Source organism: Agelaius phoeniceus, chromosome 20 (genome assembly GCF_051311805.1).
Source record: "Agelaius phoeniceus isolate bAgePho1 chromosome 20, bAgePho1.hap1, whole genome shotgun sequence".
Taxonomy (NCBI): Eukaryota; Metazoa; Chordata; class Aves; order Passeriformes; family Icteridae; genus Agelaius; species Agelaius phoeniceus.
Window position 1 is genome coordinate 5,545,840 of NC_135284.1, and position 19,859 is coordinate 5,565,698.

General features: G+C 58.1%; 1 protein-coding gene across 2 annotated transcripts in view; it reads left to right on the plus strand.

Moving 5' to 3' along the window:
* Nucleotides 1-17,053, plus strand: part of TMEM132E (transmembrane protein 132E) — a 26,264-nt gene extending 9,211 nt beyond the window's left edge. For both annotated transcript variants that reach the window (XM_077188739.1, XM_054647245.2), the window contains 8 exons: nt 3,504-4,389; nt 5,457-5,597; nt 8,925-9,117; nt 9,498-9,641; nt 13,112-13,317; nt 13,890-14,169; nt 14,246-14,437; nt 14,849-17,053. In XM_077188739.1, coding sequence (XP_077044854.1) covers nt 3,504-4,389; nt 5,457-5,597; nt 8,925-9,117; nt 9,498-9,641; nt 13,112-13,317; nt 13,890-14,169; nt 14,246-14,437; nt 14,849-15,877 — 3,071 coding nt within the window. In that variant the 3' untranslated portion in view covers nt 15,878-17,053. The remainder of the gene's footprint in view (nt 1-3,503; nt 4,390-5,456; nt 5,598-8,924; nt 9,118-9,497; nt 9,642-13,111; nt 13,318-13,889; nt 14,170-14,245; nt 14,438-14,848) is intronic.
* The last annotated feature ends 2,806 nt before the right edge of the window (nt 17,054-19,859 follow it).

Here is a 19,859-nt window from a genome sequence, read left to right on the forward strand (position 1 = left end):
TTTTCCTTTCCTTTCCTTCCTTTCCTTTCCTTTCCTTTCCTTTCCTTTCCTTTCCTTTCCTTTCCTTTTCCCCCTTTCCTTTCCTTTCCTTTTCCCCCTTTCCTTTCCTTTCCTTTTCCCCCTTTCCTTTCCTTTCCTTTTCCCCCTTTCCTTTCCTTTCCTTTTCCCCCTTTCCTTTCCTTTCCTTTTCCCCCTTTCCTTTCCTTTCCTTTTCCCCCTTTCCTTTTCCTTTCCTTTTCCCCCTTTCCTTTCCTTTTCCCCCTTTCCTTTCCTTTTCCCCTTTCCTTTTCCTTATCCTGGAGCTGCTCTTTTTCTGTCCAGTCACTTTTGACATCCATCCATCCCTCCATCCCTCCATCCCTCCATCCCTCCATCCCTCCATCCCTCCATCCCTCCATCCCTCCATCCCTCCATCCCTCCATCCCTCCATCCATCCATCCATCCATCCCTCCATCCCTTTATTCTCCCCCCTGTTTTACTTATCCCTATTCCCCCTTTCCCACACCCACAGCTCCACGCACCTGCTGCCTCCCTTCTCCTTCCCTCCCGTCCCTCTGGCTGTAATTCCAGCCTGGGTTAGACCCGCTCCTGTCGGGATTAGTTTAGGGCCGGGGAAGGGAGGCGCCGCTCCCGTCCCCTCCCGGCTACAGATTAGAGCATCATTTAAATGCATTTTGTCTGGTAAGGAAATCGCTTCCCTGGGTGCCGCCAATCCGCCGGCGCTCAACTAATCATGGCCATGCCATTAATCTCCAGCCTGGTCCTGTCCCCGTCCCTGTCCCTGCCCCAGCTGGCGCGGCCGGGGTGCAGGGCTCTGTGACAGGGCCACCCTGCTTGTCCCCATTGTGGCACCAAAAAGAGTTTGGGAGGCGCTTTCCTCATCCTGCTGCACCCAACCCTGATTATCCAGCACCCATCCCCATGGAGGGAGGGGGGAGATGGGTGCTGGAGGGGCCAAAGGGCGCCCAAACCCTGTGACAGAGGGTGGGTGACAAGGGGTGCCCCTCACAGCAGGCACGGGGTGCTCACCAGGCTGGCACAGAGCTTCTCCTGTGCCCTGCTCAAGGGTGACACCAGAAATTCTGCAGCGCCTCAAGGCTGGATTCTGCTTGGGGCTGTGCTGGGCAGTGAGTTGGGTGGGACTTGGGTGGGTTTTCCCTGTCAAATGTCCTGATCCTGGAGGTCTGGGAGGGCTGAAGTCTGATGCTGTTTCAGTGTGGGTTGAGCAAAGCCCCTTTCCCTGTACCCAAGTGGGTCCAGTTCATGTCGCTCCAGCTGCTGGATCCTTTTCCTCAAATAATCTCATGCCTTGGGAAAAAAATCCCCTTTTCCACTCCTTGAGGGTGGCAGGAGGATGCAACCCTTCACCTTTCACAGCAGAAAACAACTTCCATGAATCACGAGGGCAGAAAGCTGCTGGTTCTGGAGCAGTGCTGGTGTCACTGAGCAGAGGGGCTCCCATGGGTACATCCCAGGGTTTAGCAGCTCCTGGCTCTCCGGGAGATGGGAAAACAGGCAGAGCAAGCAGGACAGGGTGGCAGGGGCCGGAGCTGTGGCAGCGCATCCCCAGCATTCCCACAGCCCCGGGGAATTCTCTGCCCGGCTCCGGGACAGCTTCCATCCCGGGATGCGGATTCTGCCTGTCCCGTATCCAGTGCTAATCCTTTTATGAGCCCTCTAAGCTGCTTAACTCCCCTGTGCCCCGCAGCAGAGACCTCCCAGGCTGGGCCGGGGGTTCCTGCATCCCTGGAGCCCCAAGAAAAGAGGCTGGGCCGGGGGTTCCTGCATCTCTTGAGCCTCCAGGAAAGCGGCTGGGCCGGGGGTTCCTGCATCCCTTGAGCCCCTTGGAAAGCGGCTGGAGGTTCCTGCATCCCCTGAGCCCCAAGGAAAGTGGCTGGGCCCGGGGTTCCTGCATCCCTTGAGCCCCCAGGAAAGCGGCTGGGCCCGGGGTTCCTGCATCCCTCGAGCCCCCAGGAAAGTGGCTGGGGTCGCTTTTTAGGGCTGGAAAATTCCTCCAGGTCCTGGCACGCTCCAAAGCCCCAGTGGGGAAGGGGGGGACTGAGCGATTGCCGGGAGCGGAGCCGTCACATCCAGCCCTTTCCTCGCCGTGGTTTGACACCGGTAATTTGGGCTCTGCTGCTCGGGAGTCGCTTGGGAGCGGCTGCAATCAGCGCCGGGAACGGGGGATGCGGGGAGCCGAGGGGAGCGGGGGGGATCCAGCCCTCCTGGGAATTCCTGGCAGCCGCTGGAGAAGGCAAAGACCTTGAGATGTCTTCCAGGCTCCCGCGGCTGCCAGCACAACGCCTTTCCCAGGGAGATTTCCGTGGGTTTTCCCTTTGCTTGCAGTGCTGTAATCGGATCCTTCCGAGGGGCTCGGGCAGCTCTGCCCCTCGGCTGGCAGGCGTTCCCGGCTCTGCCAGACCTGGGGTTATTTTTTTTTTAAGGCAAAATTGATCAAAATGAAGGACAAAAGGGGAGTTTTGAAGGGTCCTGGGTGCTGCTGGGGTTTGCACAAAGTGGCACCAGCGTCACCTGTGTCATCTTTCCACCAGGTCTGGAATAATTTGGGCTGGGACAGGTTTATCACATGGGGACAGCAGAGTGTGGGTGACACCCCTGGGTGGGTGGCAGGTGACAGGCTGGCTGTGACACCACCCTTAAGGCAGCTATGGGGACAGAGCAGGTCTGGGGGCTGATTTAGCCACCTTCCCTGGGTGATCTGGGAGCTGGAAGCAGAAGGAAAGCCTTGATGATAATAATAAATACATGGTGGGATCTGCCAGCCAAAAATTAACCTGGATGTAACTTTTGGTCAGGAGCCTCTGGAGAAACTCAGCATCTGTGCCTTGGGAAGCAGGGATGGAGCTGGGATGAAGCCAGCCCTGTGGCTGTTTCTGTGGAAGGGTTTGTGCTGGTTCAGGCACTGCTGGGGTGGGTGACCAGTGCTTCAGTGTGGGGGGATAGAATGTAAGAAAATAAAGATGGTGCAGAAGGCAATCTCACCCCTGAGGAGTGCAGCAGTACTAATTGCCAAAGATTAGGAACAGGCCTGCCCTTAACAGGCCACTGCTGTGTCCCTTGAGGATGAGTGCTACAAAAGAGTGGGGTGGCTGAGTGAGGAGGGAGCTGGAGTTTGTTGGCTGTGCTGTGAGGAAGGAGTCAGTGCTGTGAGGAGCTGCCCATGAGAAATCACCAAGAAGGCATGGAACTTTTGCAATAAGATGGCAACACTTTGGTCTCCCCAGGGACCGCATGAAGCTGGATGTGGCTTCAGCATGCCTGGACACCCCACCCCATGAGGGTGGCTTTGGCTCTGCTCGAGCTCCTGGGATCTTCTGCATTTTTAGTTTGTGGCATAGAAACCCAGCCAGGCTCTTGCTGGTTTGGGGAGCTGAAACTCCAACTCCTCCTCACTCCGCTCTTGCCTGGCTCAGCATTCCCTGCTCAGGAGCTGTTCCAGAGGGGATGCCCATGCTAACCTGCGCTCTCCCTCCCCTCTGCAGCCCACGCCAAGGGCCCGGCCCCCAGCCCCGAGCCTGCTGATCCCCCTGGAGCCATCCTGCTGCCCGTCAGCTACCGCCTGTCCAACACCCGCCTGGCCTTCTTCCTCAAGGAGCTGGGAGCCAGCCCCGCGGGCAACGGCAGCGCCCCTCTGCAGCGCTCCGAGCCTTTTGTCGTCTTCCAGACCAAGGAGCTGCCCGTCCTCAACGTCACCCTGGGGCCCTTCAGCACGGGGCTGGTGCTGCCCAAGGAGCACCTGCAGCCCTCCAGCACCCTGGAGGTGCCCGACCGCCTCACCATCAACTGGAAGGTGCGCGCCTTCATCGTCCAGCCCCGGCTGGTGGCCAGCCAGCCTGTGGTCCAAGTGCTCTTCTACGTGGCCGGCCGGGACTGGGACGACTTCGACATGACGGACCGGCTGCCCTGCGTGCGGCTCCACGCCTTCCGCGACGCCCGCGAGCTCAAGAGCTCGTGCCGGCTGCGGGGCAGCCTGGCCATGTGCCTGGTGCAGGCCGAGCTGCCCCACGCCTGGTTCGGCCCCTCGGCCGTGCCGCTGGGCAGGAGGAAGAGCCCCGAGAGCCTGGAGGTGGAGAGCCAGCAGGCAGAGCTGTACTACACCCTGCACGCCCCCGACGGCGCCGGGCAGTGCCTGGGGGACGCTCGCCGTGGGGTTGGCGGGGCCCGCACCGAGGGTCCCACGCAGCACCCGCTGCTGCGCATCGGCAGCGTCAGCCTCCTGCAGCCCCCGCCGGGGCCCGCCCTGCAGGAGCATCACCTGGATGGAAACGTCTTCATCCGCCTGCCCGACAAGCCCCTGAAGCCCGGGGAGGTGCTGAGCATCCTCCTCTACCTGATGTCCAACTCCACGGTGGAGCACTTCACCCTCAGGTGAGGCCCTGGGGCTGTCCCCACTGCTTTTGACAAGGAAAAGCAGCTGTGGGAGGGTGGGGTGTTTGTAGGATCTGCTGGAGGCTGGGGCAGGTCTGGAATATCTGGAATTATTGGAATTAAATACCAATACAGCCAGATGGAACATGCCTGGGCTCATCTGGCCCTTGCTGCTTGACCAAGGGTGGCAGCTGTGGTGGTTTCACCTCCGAGACACTTTTGGCTGGCTGGGTGCTGCAGCTGGGCACTTGGAGACAAGTCCAGGCAAGCAGGAGCTCAGGTTTACCTCTGCAGGTGGAGAGGCTTCAAGGAGAGGTGAAGGAAAGGAGTCAAGTTCTGCTAGAGGGTTTGGATCCAGAGCTTTGTTCCTGGCACACAATCCTCTGAATCCAGATGAAACCCAGCAATTCCATGGGTTTGCAGTGGGAACCTCCTGCAGGAAGGGGAAGGGCTGTCCTCTGCACTGCCACTGTGCACTGCTGCCTTTGCTCTCCCAGTGCTCCCAGTTGCACTGGGATCCTGCCAGCAGCTCTGGTTTATTCCCAGCCACTTTGGGGACAAGGTGTGGTACGGCCTTGGGGCTGCTGTGGAGTGAGGGGGATCCCCCATATCCCCTCCTCCTGCCCCAGAACCAGGTGGGAGCAGAACGGGGTGGTGGGCAGGAGGTGCTGAGAACCCCAATGTGGGCAGGTGTGCAGGGGGGACCCCCATCACTGCGTGTCCCTAAAGATGGGGACACAAGCCCTGGCCAAGCCTCTTCAAAGGGCACTTGCAAGTGTCCCTGTGGCCTCTGGAATGGGGGATGTGGTGCTCCAGGCTCCCCTGTCCTTCACCCCAGGGGTGCTCAGTGCCTGGGGTCAGCACTGGGGCTGGGGGTCCAAAATCCTGCTGGAGGGACAAAATGCCATGAAACAGGAGCTGGAATGGGCTGCTGCTGCCAGCCTGGGTGATGCTTCCCACAGCCTGAAGGGATCAGGGAGAAAACTCCACCCGTGCCACGGGAGGGTATCCCAGGGGATCCAGGAGTGCCTGAGGGTGAGGATCCATCCCTGACTTGCTCCCTGCAGGGTGAAGGCCAAGAAAGGTGTGAACCTGCTCAGCACCAAGTCCAGGAGCGGGCAGTGGCTGGTGAGCTCGGAGCTGCTGACGGGTGGCAAACACTCCACTGCCACCGTGGACGTGTCCAGGGTGGATGGGGCCGGGCCCAGGTAAGGGCTGCACCTCTGGGAGTGCCAGGGGAGTGCTGGGATTGGGTCTGGAGCAGTTCTGCCTGGGTGGCTGCAGTGCCACCTGGGTGCTGGCAGGGGAAACTGAGGATTTAAACTGAGGATTTCAGGGCTGAGTTGTGAAGCTATGGAGGATTCCTTAGTCTGGGGTGGAAGAGTTTTAATTTTTTTTTATTAGGTTTTAATGCTGTGAGAAGCAGCAGCTCTTTGCTGTCTATCCTGGTGCCTCCTCTGGGGAGGAAGGGGGGAAAGGCAAGGCCCCATCTGAGCCCTAAAATGATGGATGAGTGTTGGATGGGGAGCAGGATCCAAGTGAGCACCTGAGACAGGCAGTTCTGCCCTGCTCACACATTCCTGAGACTCTGGGAAAGAGCAGCTGAGCAGAGCCCTGGAGATGGAATTGAGAATGATCTGAAGGAGAAAGGACCCACAAAGCCAAGCTGAGACCTCAGAGGGTTCTCAGCCTGAAGGGGAGATGTGAGACTGGCAGAACATGGCGTGGGGTCACAAACAGCAGCAGGAAAGATTCTGAAGTGCTGGAAAACAACAGTGATGTCTCTGTCGCTGTGCCTTGGAGAAAGGGACACAAGTGTCTCCAGGAGCTGGGTTAAAGCAACTGGATGTGCTCGAGACATTCCATCCTCCGCCACGGAAATCTGCCCACATCTCTGTCCTCCACCCAAAAATTGAGCAAATCTGGGGCCAGTCTCTTGGAAAAAGATCTCCTCAGCTCTGCCTGCCCTGGTGTGACCTCCAAAGCCCCGCAGAACCAATTTCTTACCAGTAGAGCAGAATTTCCTTCTCCATCCTGCTGCTTCCAAAATGCTCCCACAGCACTTGAAAAGCTGGGGCTGCTTCCCAGGAAAAAGCCATGGAGGCAGCCATGCTGTGGCAGTTCTGTGATCCCCTTGGGATACCTTTGGCAGCTGCAGTGTTCCTGGAGCTCTGGGCTTTGTGGTTTCTGAGACCCTAACCCTAGGCATAACCCTAACCCTAGGCAGTAAAGGCAGCCTTGAGCTAGGGCTGGCTCCAAGGAAAAAGCTGTGGAGGACAGCAGGTCTTGGCAGTTTTGTGTTCCCCTTGGGATGCCTTTTGCAGCTGCGGTGTGCCTGGAGCTCTGGGCTTTCTGTGTTAAAAACCCTAACCTCACATGTAACCCTAACTCTAACCCTAGGCAGGAAAGGCAGCCCTGGGCTAGGGCTGGCTCCAAGGAGAAAGCTGTGAAGGAAGCCATGTTGTTTCAGTTTTGTGTTCCCCTTGGGATGCCTTTCTCACCTGCAGTGTGCCTGGAGCTCTGGGCTTTGTGGTTTTCAAAACCCTAACCCTAGGCAGAAAAAGCGGCCTCATGGCTGATCCTGGAGCGTCCCCAGGGCCAGCAGCCTCCTGTCCCATGCACGGCCACCCCACAGCACAGAGAGCAGAGCTGCCAGCAGCAGGATCCTGTCCCCCTTCCCCCCTTCCCGCTGCCAGCACCGCTTCCAATCAGCCTGCAAAGGTTAGAGACGGGGGAGGAATTTAAAGTGATTACAATCACCTTTTAGACAAACAACTCCATCAAATATTAACGGAATGGAGAGGATGAATGACTCCAAGCCGTGTTGCCCTCCAGGCTGTGCAAACAGAGGAGTTGCTTCACTGGAGCCCTGGGGGCTTTTGGCAGTGCTGGCTGTGCAGGGATGGGCTGTGAGCCCTTAGCTTTGGGGTCAGAATGGCCGCTTTGGGGTGTTTTACAGGCCAGGAGCTGCATCCTCAGTTGTTCCCCCAATGCTGGCAGCCTGGCTCCTGTCTGTTCTGGGCAGGGGATGGTGCCTGGGCCTGGCAGCACTTCTGGGACACCTCAGGGCACCCCACAGTGAGGGGTCCCATTGCCACACCTCCTCTGGCTCTGCTGTGCCTTTGGACCGGCCTCTTCCCAGCTGGGTTTGGTGCTCCTGGCATTGGAAGAGCAGCCAAATCTGCTTTTTAAACCCTGTGGCCTTTGGTGATTCCTCTTGAAGCCCAGAGCTGCCTTGGGGCAGAGTGAGACTCCACCAGCCCCTGTGGATCCACTGCAAAGCCCATCACAGCTGCTGTGGGATGAGGAGAAGGGAGCAGGGATCAGGGCTTGCCATGGCCTGGAGCAGCTCCAGCTTCTTGCTCTCCTCTCTCCCTGCTCCCTGTCACTCATTAGATATTGATTAGAGAGAAACCCAGCTGTGCCCTGCATCCCCAGATCGATGGGACCTTCTCAATTGCTGCTGCACTGAGATGAAACTGGAGCCAGTCCCGGCTTCCCTCCCACTGGAATTTCACTTCTCCTCCCCTCCTCGCTGGCTCTGTGGGGGCTTTTACCAGTGCTGTGGTTTGTGGGGGCTCTGGGATTTCCTCTGGGGGTGTTCAACTTTTGGGGAGCAGTGAAGTTTGACTTGGGGCAGGGCTGGACCCTGTGTCACTCCAAGGATTTGCAGAGCTGGGAGGGCAGGATCAGGTCTGGGCAGCTTTGATTGTAGGGATGGGGTGTAGGAATAATTCATGCTGTGGCTGTGGGGTTGTGTCCAAGCCATGATGTCCTGCCCTGGGGACATCCCAGAGGTGGTGTCCACCCTGTCCTTGAGCTCCATGTCCTGCTGTCCTCAGCCCTGGCATTCATTTGTGTGTGTTTGCTGAGCTGATGGTCCTGGGCTGTTCTCCCCTGCCCATCCTCCCTCACAAGCTGGGGACAACCCTGTCCCGTGTCCCAGCTCAGCGCTCTCCCGCCTGCTGTGTGGGCTTGAAACTCTCCTGTGACTCAGTTTCCCTGTGGGATTCCCTTGGAAAGGCCTGTAAAATCACCAGCTTGGGCAGAGCTCATGTGTTGACACTCATTTGTCATTCCTGAGTGCTCTGGGTGTGGGACACTCGGGATCTGACCTGTGGGACCTGAGTGTCCAGGCAGGAGCAGTAAATCCATCCACACTGCTGGGAAGATGGAGTCAGGGAGACAAGGCCAGCACCTGCAGCCCCCCACTGCCCACCCTGTGATGTCACCCAGCAGCCCTGGCAGAGCTGATGAGGTTTTTTTGTCCTCCTGGGGGAGGTGGTGAAAAACATTTCTGTCTCCCACTGGGGAGATTCCCATGGGAATCTGCAGGATCCCATCGGAGCAGCCTCTGCAGAGGTGGGGTCAGGGCTGCTGGGTTTGGGTGGCACCCACTGCCAGTCCCCCTTGGCAGCCTGGGGACACCAAGGACGCCTGCTGGGGACTCTGATGGCCTGGTGCTTATCCCAGGGCGTCCGTGGGGCCTGGGACAGCCACCTCACCGTGTCCCCTCCTCCCGTCCCCCTGCCCAGGGATGGGGACTCCTCGTCCGAGATCATGCAGCTGGATTTCGAGATGGAGAACTTCACGAGCCAGTCGGTGACGCGCCGCATCATGTGGCACATCGACTACCGGGGCCGCAACCCCCCGCCCGACCTGGAGAAGGTGGTCACGGAGCTGACGGTCATCCAGAGGGACATCAGGGCCATCGTGCCCCTGGCCATGGTGAGCAGGTTCCTGCCCTCTGTTGTTACCTGCTTTGAGGGGTTGGTACCCCCTGAGGGATGGACCATGTGCCCTATAGCATCCATCCCTCCATCCATCTGTATGTCCCTCCATCCATCCATCTGTATGTCCATCCACCCATCATCCATCCATCAGTCCATCCATCCATCCACCCATCTGTATGTCTGTCCACCCATCCATCTGTTTGTCCGTCCATCCATCCACCCATCCATCTGTATGTCTGTCCCTCCATCCACCCATCCATCTGTATGTCTGTCCCTCCATCCACCTATCATCCATCCATCACCCATCCATCCCACCCACACCCAGGTCCTCCTCTGCCCTCTAACACGATGGTGCCCTCTCCCTGCCACCCCCAGGACACGGAGATCATCAACACAGCCATCCTGACGGGGCGCACGGTGGCCATTCCCGTGAAGGTCATTGCCATCGAGCTCAGCGGTGCCATCGTGGATGTCTCGGCCATGGTGGAGTGCAAGTCCAACAACGAGGACATCATCAAGGTGGGTGTGAGGAATGGGGGGGGTCTTGTGACCCTCATGAGTGGTTGGGGTTCTTCCAGGAGTGCTGGCCCCAACAGCATCCTGGGCTGGGGCTGGTGACTGAGCTGATGTGGCTCACAACCCCACCCAAACCAAGCATCAACCCCTCAGTGGCTCCAGTCTGTGCAAGCTTCTCCCTGGGGTCTGTTAGGAGAAGGACAAACATTTTGTCACTGTCCCTGGAGAGGGCCATGGGATGCTCCCATGCTGGCAGCAGCAGTAACTGTGGGTTATCACAACAGTCAGTGCTGATAGGGGGAAATATTGTCCCTGTGGGCTGAGCTGCACGCTCCCATCAGTGCCTGCACTCGGGCCTTGAGTGACATTGGTGTCCTGATTGGATCAGGGGTCTGGTGAGATGGGAATGATGGAGGGAAAAGGGGAGCTGAGGGGGAAGGTCCAGGTGGGAGAGGTGCTGATGGGGCCAATGCCAAATTCTCCCTGCCCCTGCCCTGAGGCAGCCCCTGATCCTCAAACCCTCCAATTTTCCATCACCAGCCCTGTTCATCCATATACATTCTTCCATCCCTGAATAAATCCATCTGCCCACCTGCCCGTGTCACTCTGCCACCATTTCCATCCATCCATCCACCCCCAGACATCATTCCCTTCTCCTGAACACCTCCCACCCCTCTCCCTGCGTGCACCCAGCCAGCTCTCCCTTTCCATGTTCTGCTGGGCTGGGCAGAGGCAGGGAAGGGGTCTGGATGCTCAGGGAAGGGGTCTGGATGCACCCAGCTCTCCCTTTCCATGTTCTGCTGGGCTGGGCAGAGGCAGGGAAGGGGTCTGGATTCTCCAGGAGGCCGTAGCCCCTTCTCCTCTTTGCCACAGGGGTGGTGGCAGAGCTCTGTCCCTGCTGGGATTTGCTCTCCATGGGGGACATCCAGTGGCCCAAAGTGCTTACCCAAGTTCTTGACTAAAACTCACATCCGTGGGATTTACAGGACCGGCTCTAATTTATGGAGCCCAGTCCTCCCCAGTGTGATAAAACACTGGAGTAATAATACACTTCAGGATGGACTCCAAGACACTTAAACTGTTTAATGTGCTGCCTTTCTGCTCATAAATCTATTGGCACTCTGTCCCCAGCCCTGGGGGGAGCAGGCACATGCCCAGGAGCTGGGATGAATGATGCAGGGAGCAGCCCTCCGGCCCCAGCTCCCGTCCTGCTCCGAGCCCTGTGCCATTTCTTGCTGAGTTATTTGGTGTTTGTGTTGGAGCTTCATTTCCGAGGGAGCTCTCAGTTACCTGCTGAGATCGGGGAGTATGATTGCGGTGTCAGGGCTCTAAACCTGCTCCATAAATCACAGCTTACGGAGTGGGATGTGCTATCTGTTACTGTAAATAATTTAACGTGAGGGCGGGCTGGGGAGCTGCCTCTCCCCGCTCTGGGGTGGCTCCCTGGTGGTTGCTCTCTTGTGTAACGTGGAATTTGTCCTGGGCTTGCTGTGGACGTGGCTCTGAAGGATGTGGTGGGAGAGCGTGAGTGGGAGTTGTCATGCTCATACCCTTTTGTGGTGACAAAGGTGTACAGGGAGGACATCACCACTCGTGGTAATGTGGAAATCACCTCCTATTTTTCACATGGGTGGTGATCTTGTGGGCTGTGGAGGGTCACACCGGGAGTGGGAGATGCTCAACCTCACCTGTGTGCAACCCTTCTGAGAACCCCACACTCCACATCCCCTGGAGAACCCCCCAGGAGCTCAGTGGGACCAATCCTCAGGGACCCTGCTCACCCACAGCCACCACCAGGACCATGGTGGCTCTCCCCACTCCTGGGGGCCTTGGAGAACATGTGTCCCCTTGATCCCAGGCCTGTCCCTGTGCCAGGCTGGGAACTCCTGGCCACAGCAGTGGAGGCAGTGGTGCTTGGCAGGGAGCCCAGGCAGCCCTCAGCCTCTCTGTTCCTGACAGCTCGCCGTAAATCCGGGAAGTTTCCCCGAACAAGCTTCATTTCCGAGCTAATCTGCACTCACTCCATCTTCGGGACAGGCCTGGTGTGCAGGGATCTTTTGTTGTCATAGTTTCAACCCCCTCCTGGCTGCAGAGCAAGTGGTGCCCAGAAGGAGGTGCCGGGGGGTTTATTAGCCGAGGTAATGCAAGCAGAGCCCATCGTGTTTATTGTGATAAATGGCACAATATCCAGAGATCCTCTGCTGCACGATTCACCTGGGAGCTCATCTTTATTCATGCCTCGCCATGGATGAGATTGTCTTGTCAGACTTGCTGAGCTGGTACCTCTGATAGGAAGACAAGGAACAAACCCTCCTGCATTGCCCTTCCCTCCTGGGCTCAGGGATGTCCCCAGGAGCTCAGATCCAGGGTTCTGCCTCCTCCACCAGCCCTAGGGGACCATGGACACTGTGCATCGAGCTCCTGGGGCTGTTGTAGAAGTCAAACCCTGCTGTGGGCTCAGAAATGCAAAGTTCCTGCATCTGGTTGCCCAGAGGTGCTCAAGGAACAGGCTGGGAGATAGGGATGCTTGTCACCTCCCCTGTCAGCCACCTGCAGCCTGGCCTCAGCCCTTTATCAGCCACCAGAGAATCCAGGGATTCCTGACTGCTGGAAATCAGCTCTTCTGTGCTATTGAGGTGCTCAGTGCTGCTGGCTGAGCAAATGGGTTCTCTTCTTCCTCACCATCCAACAAATCAGATGCAATTCCTGAGAGGGATGAGAGGCTGGAGTCCCCTTCTGGTTGTCTTCTGCCACTCTGGCTGGGAAGGAGCTGTTGGCTGGTGACCTGAGCTCAAGCCCCAGGAGATGCTGGCCTGGTGTCCCCTGAGCTCCTTAACTGGCTCAGGTGGGCAGTAATGAGTGACCCCCCTGCAGGACGGGTTTGTTTTATAGCAAATTTAATGAATGGCATTTGTGTAAGTGGGAATTAAAAGAGGAGGAGCAAGAAGAGGTTCAGGAGGATTCATTCAGACCACAGGAATCTTGCTCTGGGGTTAGCAGGAGGGATGAGGACAAGGCACTGGTGGGGACAGGCATGAGAAGGGTCTGTGCTTGCTGCCTCCTCTGGAAGAGATTTTGGGGCAAATTTCCAGGTTGAGCAATTTGCAACCTCTGTGAAGTACCCGTGGGTTCCTCTAGCTGAGGGACAATTCAGTGTGGAGGCCAAAGAGAAATTGAGGCACCAAGTGGAGGTTCCTGGTGAGGTGAGTGAGGGTAAGAGCTGGCTGGAGGACCTGGGTCAAAGGTCACGAGGTGTGGATCTGTTCCCCAGGAGGACCTGGGTCAGGGCACACTTTCCATGGTGGACACGAGGTGTGGATCTCCCTCTGAGCAGGATCTCCGGGAGGAGGGAGCATCCCTGCTCCAGGGGCATGAACAGGATTCATGCTGGCTGACATTCTGCTCTTCCAGCCTCCTGCCAGCATCTCTGCCGTGCCTACAGGACCGTTCCCATCCTCCCCCTTGTCCCACAGGTTTCCAGCAGCTGCGACTACGTCTTTGTCAGTGGGAAGGAGTCGCGGGGCTCCATGAGCGCCCGGGTCACCTTCACCTACGAGCACCTGTCGGCCCCGCTGGAGATGACGGTGTGGGTGCCCAAACTGCCCCTGCACATCGAGCTCTCGGACGCCCGGCTGAGCCAGGTCAAGGGCTGGAGGGTGCCCATCCTGCCGGACAGGAGGTGGGTGCTGAGGAGCCAGCCTGGAGAAGGCCAGGTCGAGGTGGTGGTCATGGGTTAATTGTCTTGCTTAGCTACTTCATGAGGAGGTTTTAAAGGTGGTGGGGAGAGAGGTGTCTCAGGGGTCTTGGGTGGAAAGGGGAGAGGTCATGGACACAGGTTATGGGGAAGGAATAAATTTCACAGTGAAGGTTGGTGGAGAACATCGCTCCTTGGCTGTGGTCAAAAGTTCCCTGGATGAAACTGGGAACAGCCAAGCTCCCAAGTCCCTTTTTTAAGGTCTAGAGACCTCCAGGTGTCCATCCCAAGCAGAGATACCTTGTCCTCTCATTTGTTGAGTGGGCAGAGATGCTGGTGACCCTGCTGTCACCACGTCCTGATAAATCCCCTGAATGCACAACAGGCATCTTTTGCCCAGGAACCACCATTTTTTCACGACATCTTGTTTTTCCTTGATTGGCCACCTTTCCTGAGGGGGGCTGAGGAGCCATGGTGTGGGGAGCTTGGCAGCACTGCCCATTCACTGCTCCATCCACCCATCCACACGTCATTCCACCCATCCAATCGTCCCGCAGGTCGGTGCGGGACAGCGAGCATGAGGAAGATGAGGATGAGCGGAAGCAGAGCCGGGGCTGTGCCCTGCAGTACCAGCACTCCACGCTGCAGGTCTTCACCCAGTTCCACACCACAGCAGCTGAGGGCACGGGCCAGGTGGTCACCATGCTGGGGCCGGACTGGCTGGTGGAGGTCACCGACCTGGTCAGCGACTTCATGCGTGTGGATGACCCGCGGGTGGCCCACATGGTGGACAGCTCCACGCTGGCCGGGCGGGAGCCAGGGACCACCCTCTTCAAGGTACCCCTGGCCACCTTTCCCCCTCTGCCAGCCTGGCTGGGCTGGTAGGGGGTGACAGGAACCTCGTCCCCTGCAGGTGGTGTCCCCGCTGGTGGAGGCGGTGCTGGGTGAGACGCTGGTGACGGTGGCGGAGGAGAAGGTCAGCATCACAGACCTGAAGGCCCAGGTGGTCTCCAGCCTCTCGCTGTCCCTCCACCCCAGCCCTGGCAACAGCCACACCATCATCGCCCGCACGTCCGTGCAGCAAACCCTGAGCTTCTTCAAGCAGGTGAGGCCAAGGGTGCATCCAGGCTTGGGGGGGAACTTGGGGTGCAACCTTCTCCTCCCAAATCCAGCCCTCACAGCATCCACTGTCCTCACGACACCGTGGTGACCTCAAAACACCCCAGAAACCTTCACAGAGACCTGTGATCCAAACCTGGTGACAGGACACAACCGTGGGGATAAAGGGGAGGGATGGAATCCTGTACAGCTCCTGGCTCAGCTCTGGTAGCCGCATCTGGGATTTGGGTTGAGCCTGGGCAAGCACGGGGAAAATGGAGAGAAGAAAAGGCTGAAGAGAAACCAGGGAGTGGTTGGAACGAGATGGCTTATGGAGGGATAAAGGGTGGATGGGGGACGGACAAAGGGGTGGGACTGGCCTCCTGCTGGGCAACCGGTGCCTGTGTTGGTCCCGCAGGAAGCGCTGCTGAGCCTGTGGATTTCCTACAGCGACGGCACCACGGCCCCCCTGTCCCTGTACGACCCCAAGGACTACAACCTGGTGGTGAGCAGCCTGGACGAGAAGGTGGTGTCGGTGACCCAGGACCGGGCGTTCCCCTTGGTGGTGGCGGAGAGTGAGGGCGCGGGGGAGCTGCTGCGGGCCGAGCTGGTCATCTGCGAGAGCTGCCAGAAGACCAAGCGCAAGAGCGTCCTCTCCACGGCCTTGGCCACCGTGCGCGTCCACTTCGGCTCCGAGGAGGACCCCACCTACGACTACGACCACGTGTCCAGCAGGCCGGGGCTGGGGGAGGCCGGGGCCAGCACCACCCTGCGGGCAGAGGTGGACAGGAAGGCGGACCCGAGCCAGGACAGCCGGATGTCCAGCGCGTCTCAACCCACCGAGGACTTCCCCACCATCCCCACTGGCTTCGTGCAGGTGACGCGGGGGCTGACGGACCTGGAGATCGGGATGTACGCCCTGCTGGGCGTCTTCTGCCTGGCCATCTTGGTCTTCCTCATCAACTGCATCGTCTTTGTGCTGAAGTACCGGCACAAGCGCATCCCGCCGGAAGGCCAGACCAACATGGACCATTCCCACCACTGGGTCTTCCTGGGCAACGGGCAGCCCTTGAGGGCTCACAATGACCTCTCCCCGCAGCCCGAGAGCCCGGGGAACCCGCTGGAAAACGTGCAGACCTGCTGCCACGGGGACCACCACAGCAGCGGGAGCTCGCAGACCAGCGTGCAGAGCCAGGTGCACGGGCGCGGGGACGGCTCCTCGGGGGGCTCCACGCGGGACCAGAGCGAGGACCCGCTCAACTCGCCCACCTCCAAACGGAAGCGGGTGAAGTTCACCACCTTCGCCACCATGCCCTCGGACGAGCTGGCCTACAACTCCATCCCCATCGCCGACGAGGAGGACTTGGAGTGGGTGTGCCAGGACATGGGGCTGCAGGACCCCGAGGAGCTCCACAACTACATCCGCAGGATCAAGGAGATCGCTTAACGCAGGGGCAGCAGCAGCGGGGACGGGGCGGGAGGGAGGGGCTGCCACGCTGTGCCACGCCACACCACGCCGTGCCACGCCACCACCACGCTTCCCCGGGGCCGGGCACCCACGTTTGGCTCCTTCTTCCGCACGTCTCACGTCCTCACCCCGTCCAAAGGCACCTCCGGGGGCGCCTTCTTTCAGTTTTCCTCAGCGGGTGTCCCAGGGGAGCAGCAGCACAGCGTGGCCCCCCAGCTGCCGGCCGGGGATGGGGTCACAGCTCAGGGTGTGCGTGTGGCCCGGGCAGGAGGAGGCTGGGGGTCCTGCCGGGAAGGGGCTGGGAAAAGGGAGAGATCCCAAATTCTCCCCCGGAGCCCAGCAGGGATGTGGTGGGGGAGGCTCCCCAAGGGCCTCCTCCAGCCTTTGCTGCACTCAGTTGCACAATTTTGGAGGTGAGTGCTGGGTCACCCTGTGGATTTTGGGGTGTTGGCCCATGCTGGGTGATGCTGGGGGAGGCAGGAGTGGGGGGCACAATGGCCACGGGCCCAGGGCACTGCTGTGCCCATCACCTGCTGTGCCCCACTCACTCTCTGGCTGCTTGGGCAGTTTGGGGGTGACCAGTTGGGCCATTTGCTGCCCCCCCTGCCTGTCCCTCTGTCCCACCATGGGGCCAGTGCTGGGACCCCTCCACCCCACAGCCCTGCTGGGGTCTCCAGGGGCAGCCACTGCTTTGTGCCCCCTCCCAGTGCTGGAATGTGGGATGGGAATGTGGTGCGGGGGCTCCCCAGTGCCCGGGGACACCCTCAATGGGAGCTGGCCTGTGTGTCCCAGTGCCAGCCCAGCTCCCCCAGTGCCAGCCCAGCAGGGACGCCCGGGGCCAGGCTCAGCCTGTGTGGTGCCTTCTGACTGCCATAACCCGATGCCTCCCGGTCCCCCCGTGCTGGTGGCACCTCCCAGCCCCTCTGGCTCACCCAAGGGGCCCCCCCAGCCCAGGGCCACCCCATCTCCCAGCCCAGTGTGGAGCATCCCCAGCCTTCCTTGGGGGGGACACCAGGGTACCCTGGGCTGTGCAATTGTCCCCATGGGCACCGAGCATGTGGGGACAGGGACTCCCCCAGCATCACCTGGTGGAAGTTGGCAGCGGATTATTTCTGGATCGAAAGTTACCCACCACTGTGTCTCTTTTTTTTTTTCTTTTTTTCTTTTTTTTTTTTCTTTTTTTTTTTTTTTTCTTAAATAAAAGACCAGAAAAGGAAAAAAATGAAACAAAAAGCAAAGTGGCAGCACTGTCATGGGCCCTGTCTCTGCTGTGATGCCTGGGGTGGGGGTGGCTGTGGGGTCTGCTGGGGGATGGCTCAGCTTTGACTGAGCATTTTGTGGTTTTGAGGGTTTCCCCTCCAAGATCCTCTCCTCTTGGGCAGCCTGGGTGGGCAGAGAGCAGCCCCACCCGTGCCTCAGTTTCCCTGGCAGGCGAGCCGTGGTCTCACCGTGGGGTGGTGTGTGGTGTCTCAAAAGCCTCTTTAAGGAGTTTATCAATTTTGGGTCTTTGAAAGTTTCTCCCCTGGGTGACCTTAAAATTTACCTGAGAGCTCTATGCTGGTTTTTTATATACAAATATGTACATATAAATATAAATACAAGGGAGCGGAGACGTGCTCAGAGTGCAGGCAGGGCGTGCAGGGAGTTGGTTTTGTCTGAACCAGCCACAGAGCTGATTGTGGCTCTGAGCAGGAAAATTAACACAGCTGCCTCCCCTGCCTGGAACCACCAAACCTCCTCGCTGAATTAACATAAATGAAAAAAAGAAAAAAATTACAAAGGGAAGGAAAAAAAGAAGGGGGGAAGGTCAGAAAAGGGTGGAATAAAATTTTATAGTTGTAATAAGAGCTGGCAGTGCCTGACTCTGGCCCATGTGGAGGTGGGAGATGGAGACAGCAGGGACAGAACTGTGGGAACCAGGGAGCTTGGCCAGGCTTGGCAGGGGCTGTCCCCACTGCCAGGCTCTCCCACCTCTCCTGGCTGCTCTCCCAGCTGCAGCCAAGCCCAAGGTCTGACACCAAGCACCAGCAGAGGTTTTCCAGCCCATCACTTCCCATCCCAGCTGATGGCTCCAGCTCAGCACTGGGAATTCAGCACCCACAGCCCCACGGTGTTTGTAGGAGGCTCTCAGGGCTCTGTGCTCCCAGTTTGTGTCCTGCAGCATCCCTGCACCCCCTGGCATCTCCCCCAGGCCATTCCCAGCATCCCTGGTTTCAATCATTCCTGGGTGAGGGACCAGGGAAAAGCCCTGCTCAGGCTTTTGTGTTTGCTCCTGCTGCCTCTCCTGCCCAGGGTGAAGTGAGCAAACCCTTCTGTGTGGCTCCATCTATTTATTGGTGCCTTTGGATGCAGATATTTATAATTCATACATATGGATGTATTTAGACTTCATACATATATATGAATCTCTAATGTGTATATATATTTATATATATATAAATGCTGTATAATATAGAAAGGCTTTGCTCGGGGGCAGGGGTGCACTTACAGACACCCCTAAATACACTCCCGAGTCTCACCCACCATCCCAGTCCCTCTGGGAATTCAGAATACCAGCAAAGCAGCTTCCCACCAATTTTTCCAAGGTCCTGATGCCCTGGGAGTCCATCAGCAAATGCAAAACACCCAGGCACAAACCCCAGGAAAATGGGAGTTCTCTGAAGGCTCTGGTGGTCTCTGGTCCTCTTCACTCCTACCACTGCCAATTTTTTTTTTTTTCCATAGGAATGATCCAGTTGGGACATAATAATTTCAAAAAAGACCCCAGAGTGCTGTGGGAGATGGGGAGATGGAGGCTGCAGCTGAGCACTGGTGGCACCCACAGGGACAAACCCCAAACCCAGCACCTTCCCCCTTGACTGCCCCCATTAAACAATCCCAAACCAAACAGCCAAGTGCCACAGAAAGAAAAAAACCCCGTGTAAAATCATGAAACAGCAGCTCTCTCCGTGCTCCTGTGTTTATTCCTGCTGCCTTTTCCCTGCTCAGTGGTTCGCTATCTGTTCCCAGCAGGCAGGGACATATTTGCATTTTAATTTGGCCTTGTGAGGCTGCAGGAGCCACCTGTGAGGAGCAGGCAGAGCTGGGCACCTGCACCCTGGTGTCCCCCTGCTCCCCACCACGGGGTGCTCGTGCCCCCAGCCGTGCCTTACAAACCCTTTAAACTCTCACAAAACCCCACAAACCTCACAGAGCATCGATGTCTCCAGGCTCTGAGAGAGGAGGCATCAGAGCAGAGTGAAAAATGGGGATTATCCTGTGCTCAGCTCAGCCCCTTCCCTTTCCCTCCACCATTTCCTCACCCTCCAGCCTCACTCAGAGCCTTTTTTCACTCCATTCCCCCTCTTGGGATGCCTCCAGCCACTCTCAGCCCTGTGGGATTTGTCCAGGAATGGGGACCCCAAAATTGGTGGGGCAGGAGGTGCTGCCTCCCGAGCTGCCCCACATCCCAGGGGATGGAGGGATATTCGAGGGAGATTCATTTCCCAGCATCAGAAAAGCCATCCCTGACTGTCCAGGGCAGGTTTAATCAAGGCAGGACCCGGCTCTGTCCCCCCTCCCCGCTGTTGACATTACCGGGGCAGGATTTGCGATTTAATTACTTTGCTAATTGCGCTGTTATTTCTGGGGGCTCGAGGCTGTGGTTTTTCTTTTTTTTTTTTTTTTCTTTTTTTTTGTGCCTGGCTCAGCGAAGATCCTTCCCTAGGGAGAGAGGAGGGATGGAGGGATGCTCCTGTCTCTGCGCCAGCTGCAGCTCAGCACCGGCTTCTCCAGGGGACAGGACAAGGAAAACCCATCAGACACCGAATTTTGGGGCTCCTCCTCTGCACCTGGAAGTTGTCCCCTTCCTCCTAGCCCAGGATCCTTCTAAATATCCTAAATATCTTTGCTGCAGGCTCCCAAATCCCCCCAGGGGCACCATGGAGCCTCCTCAAATTCTTCCCTTTTTGTCTCCCCCAGC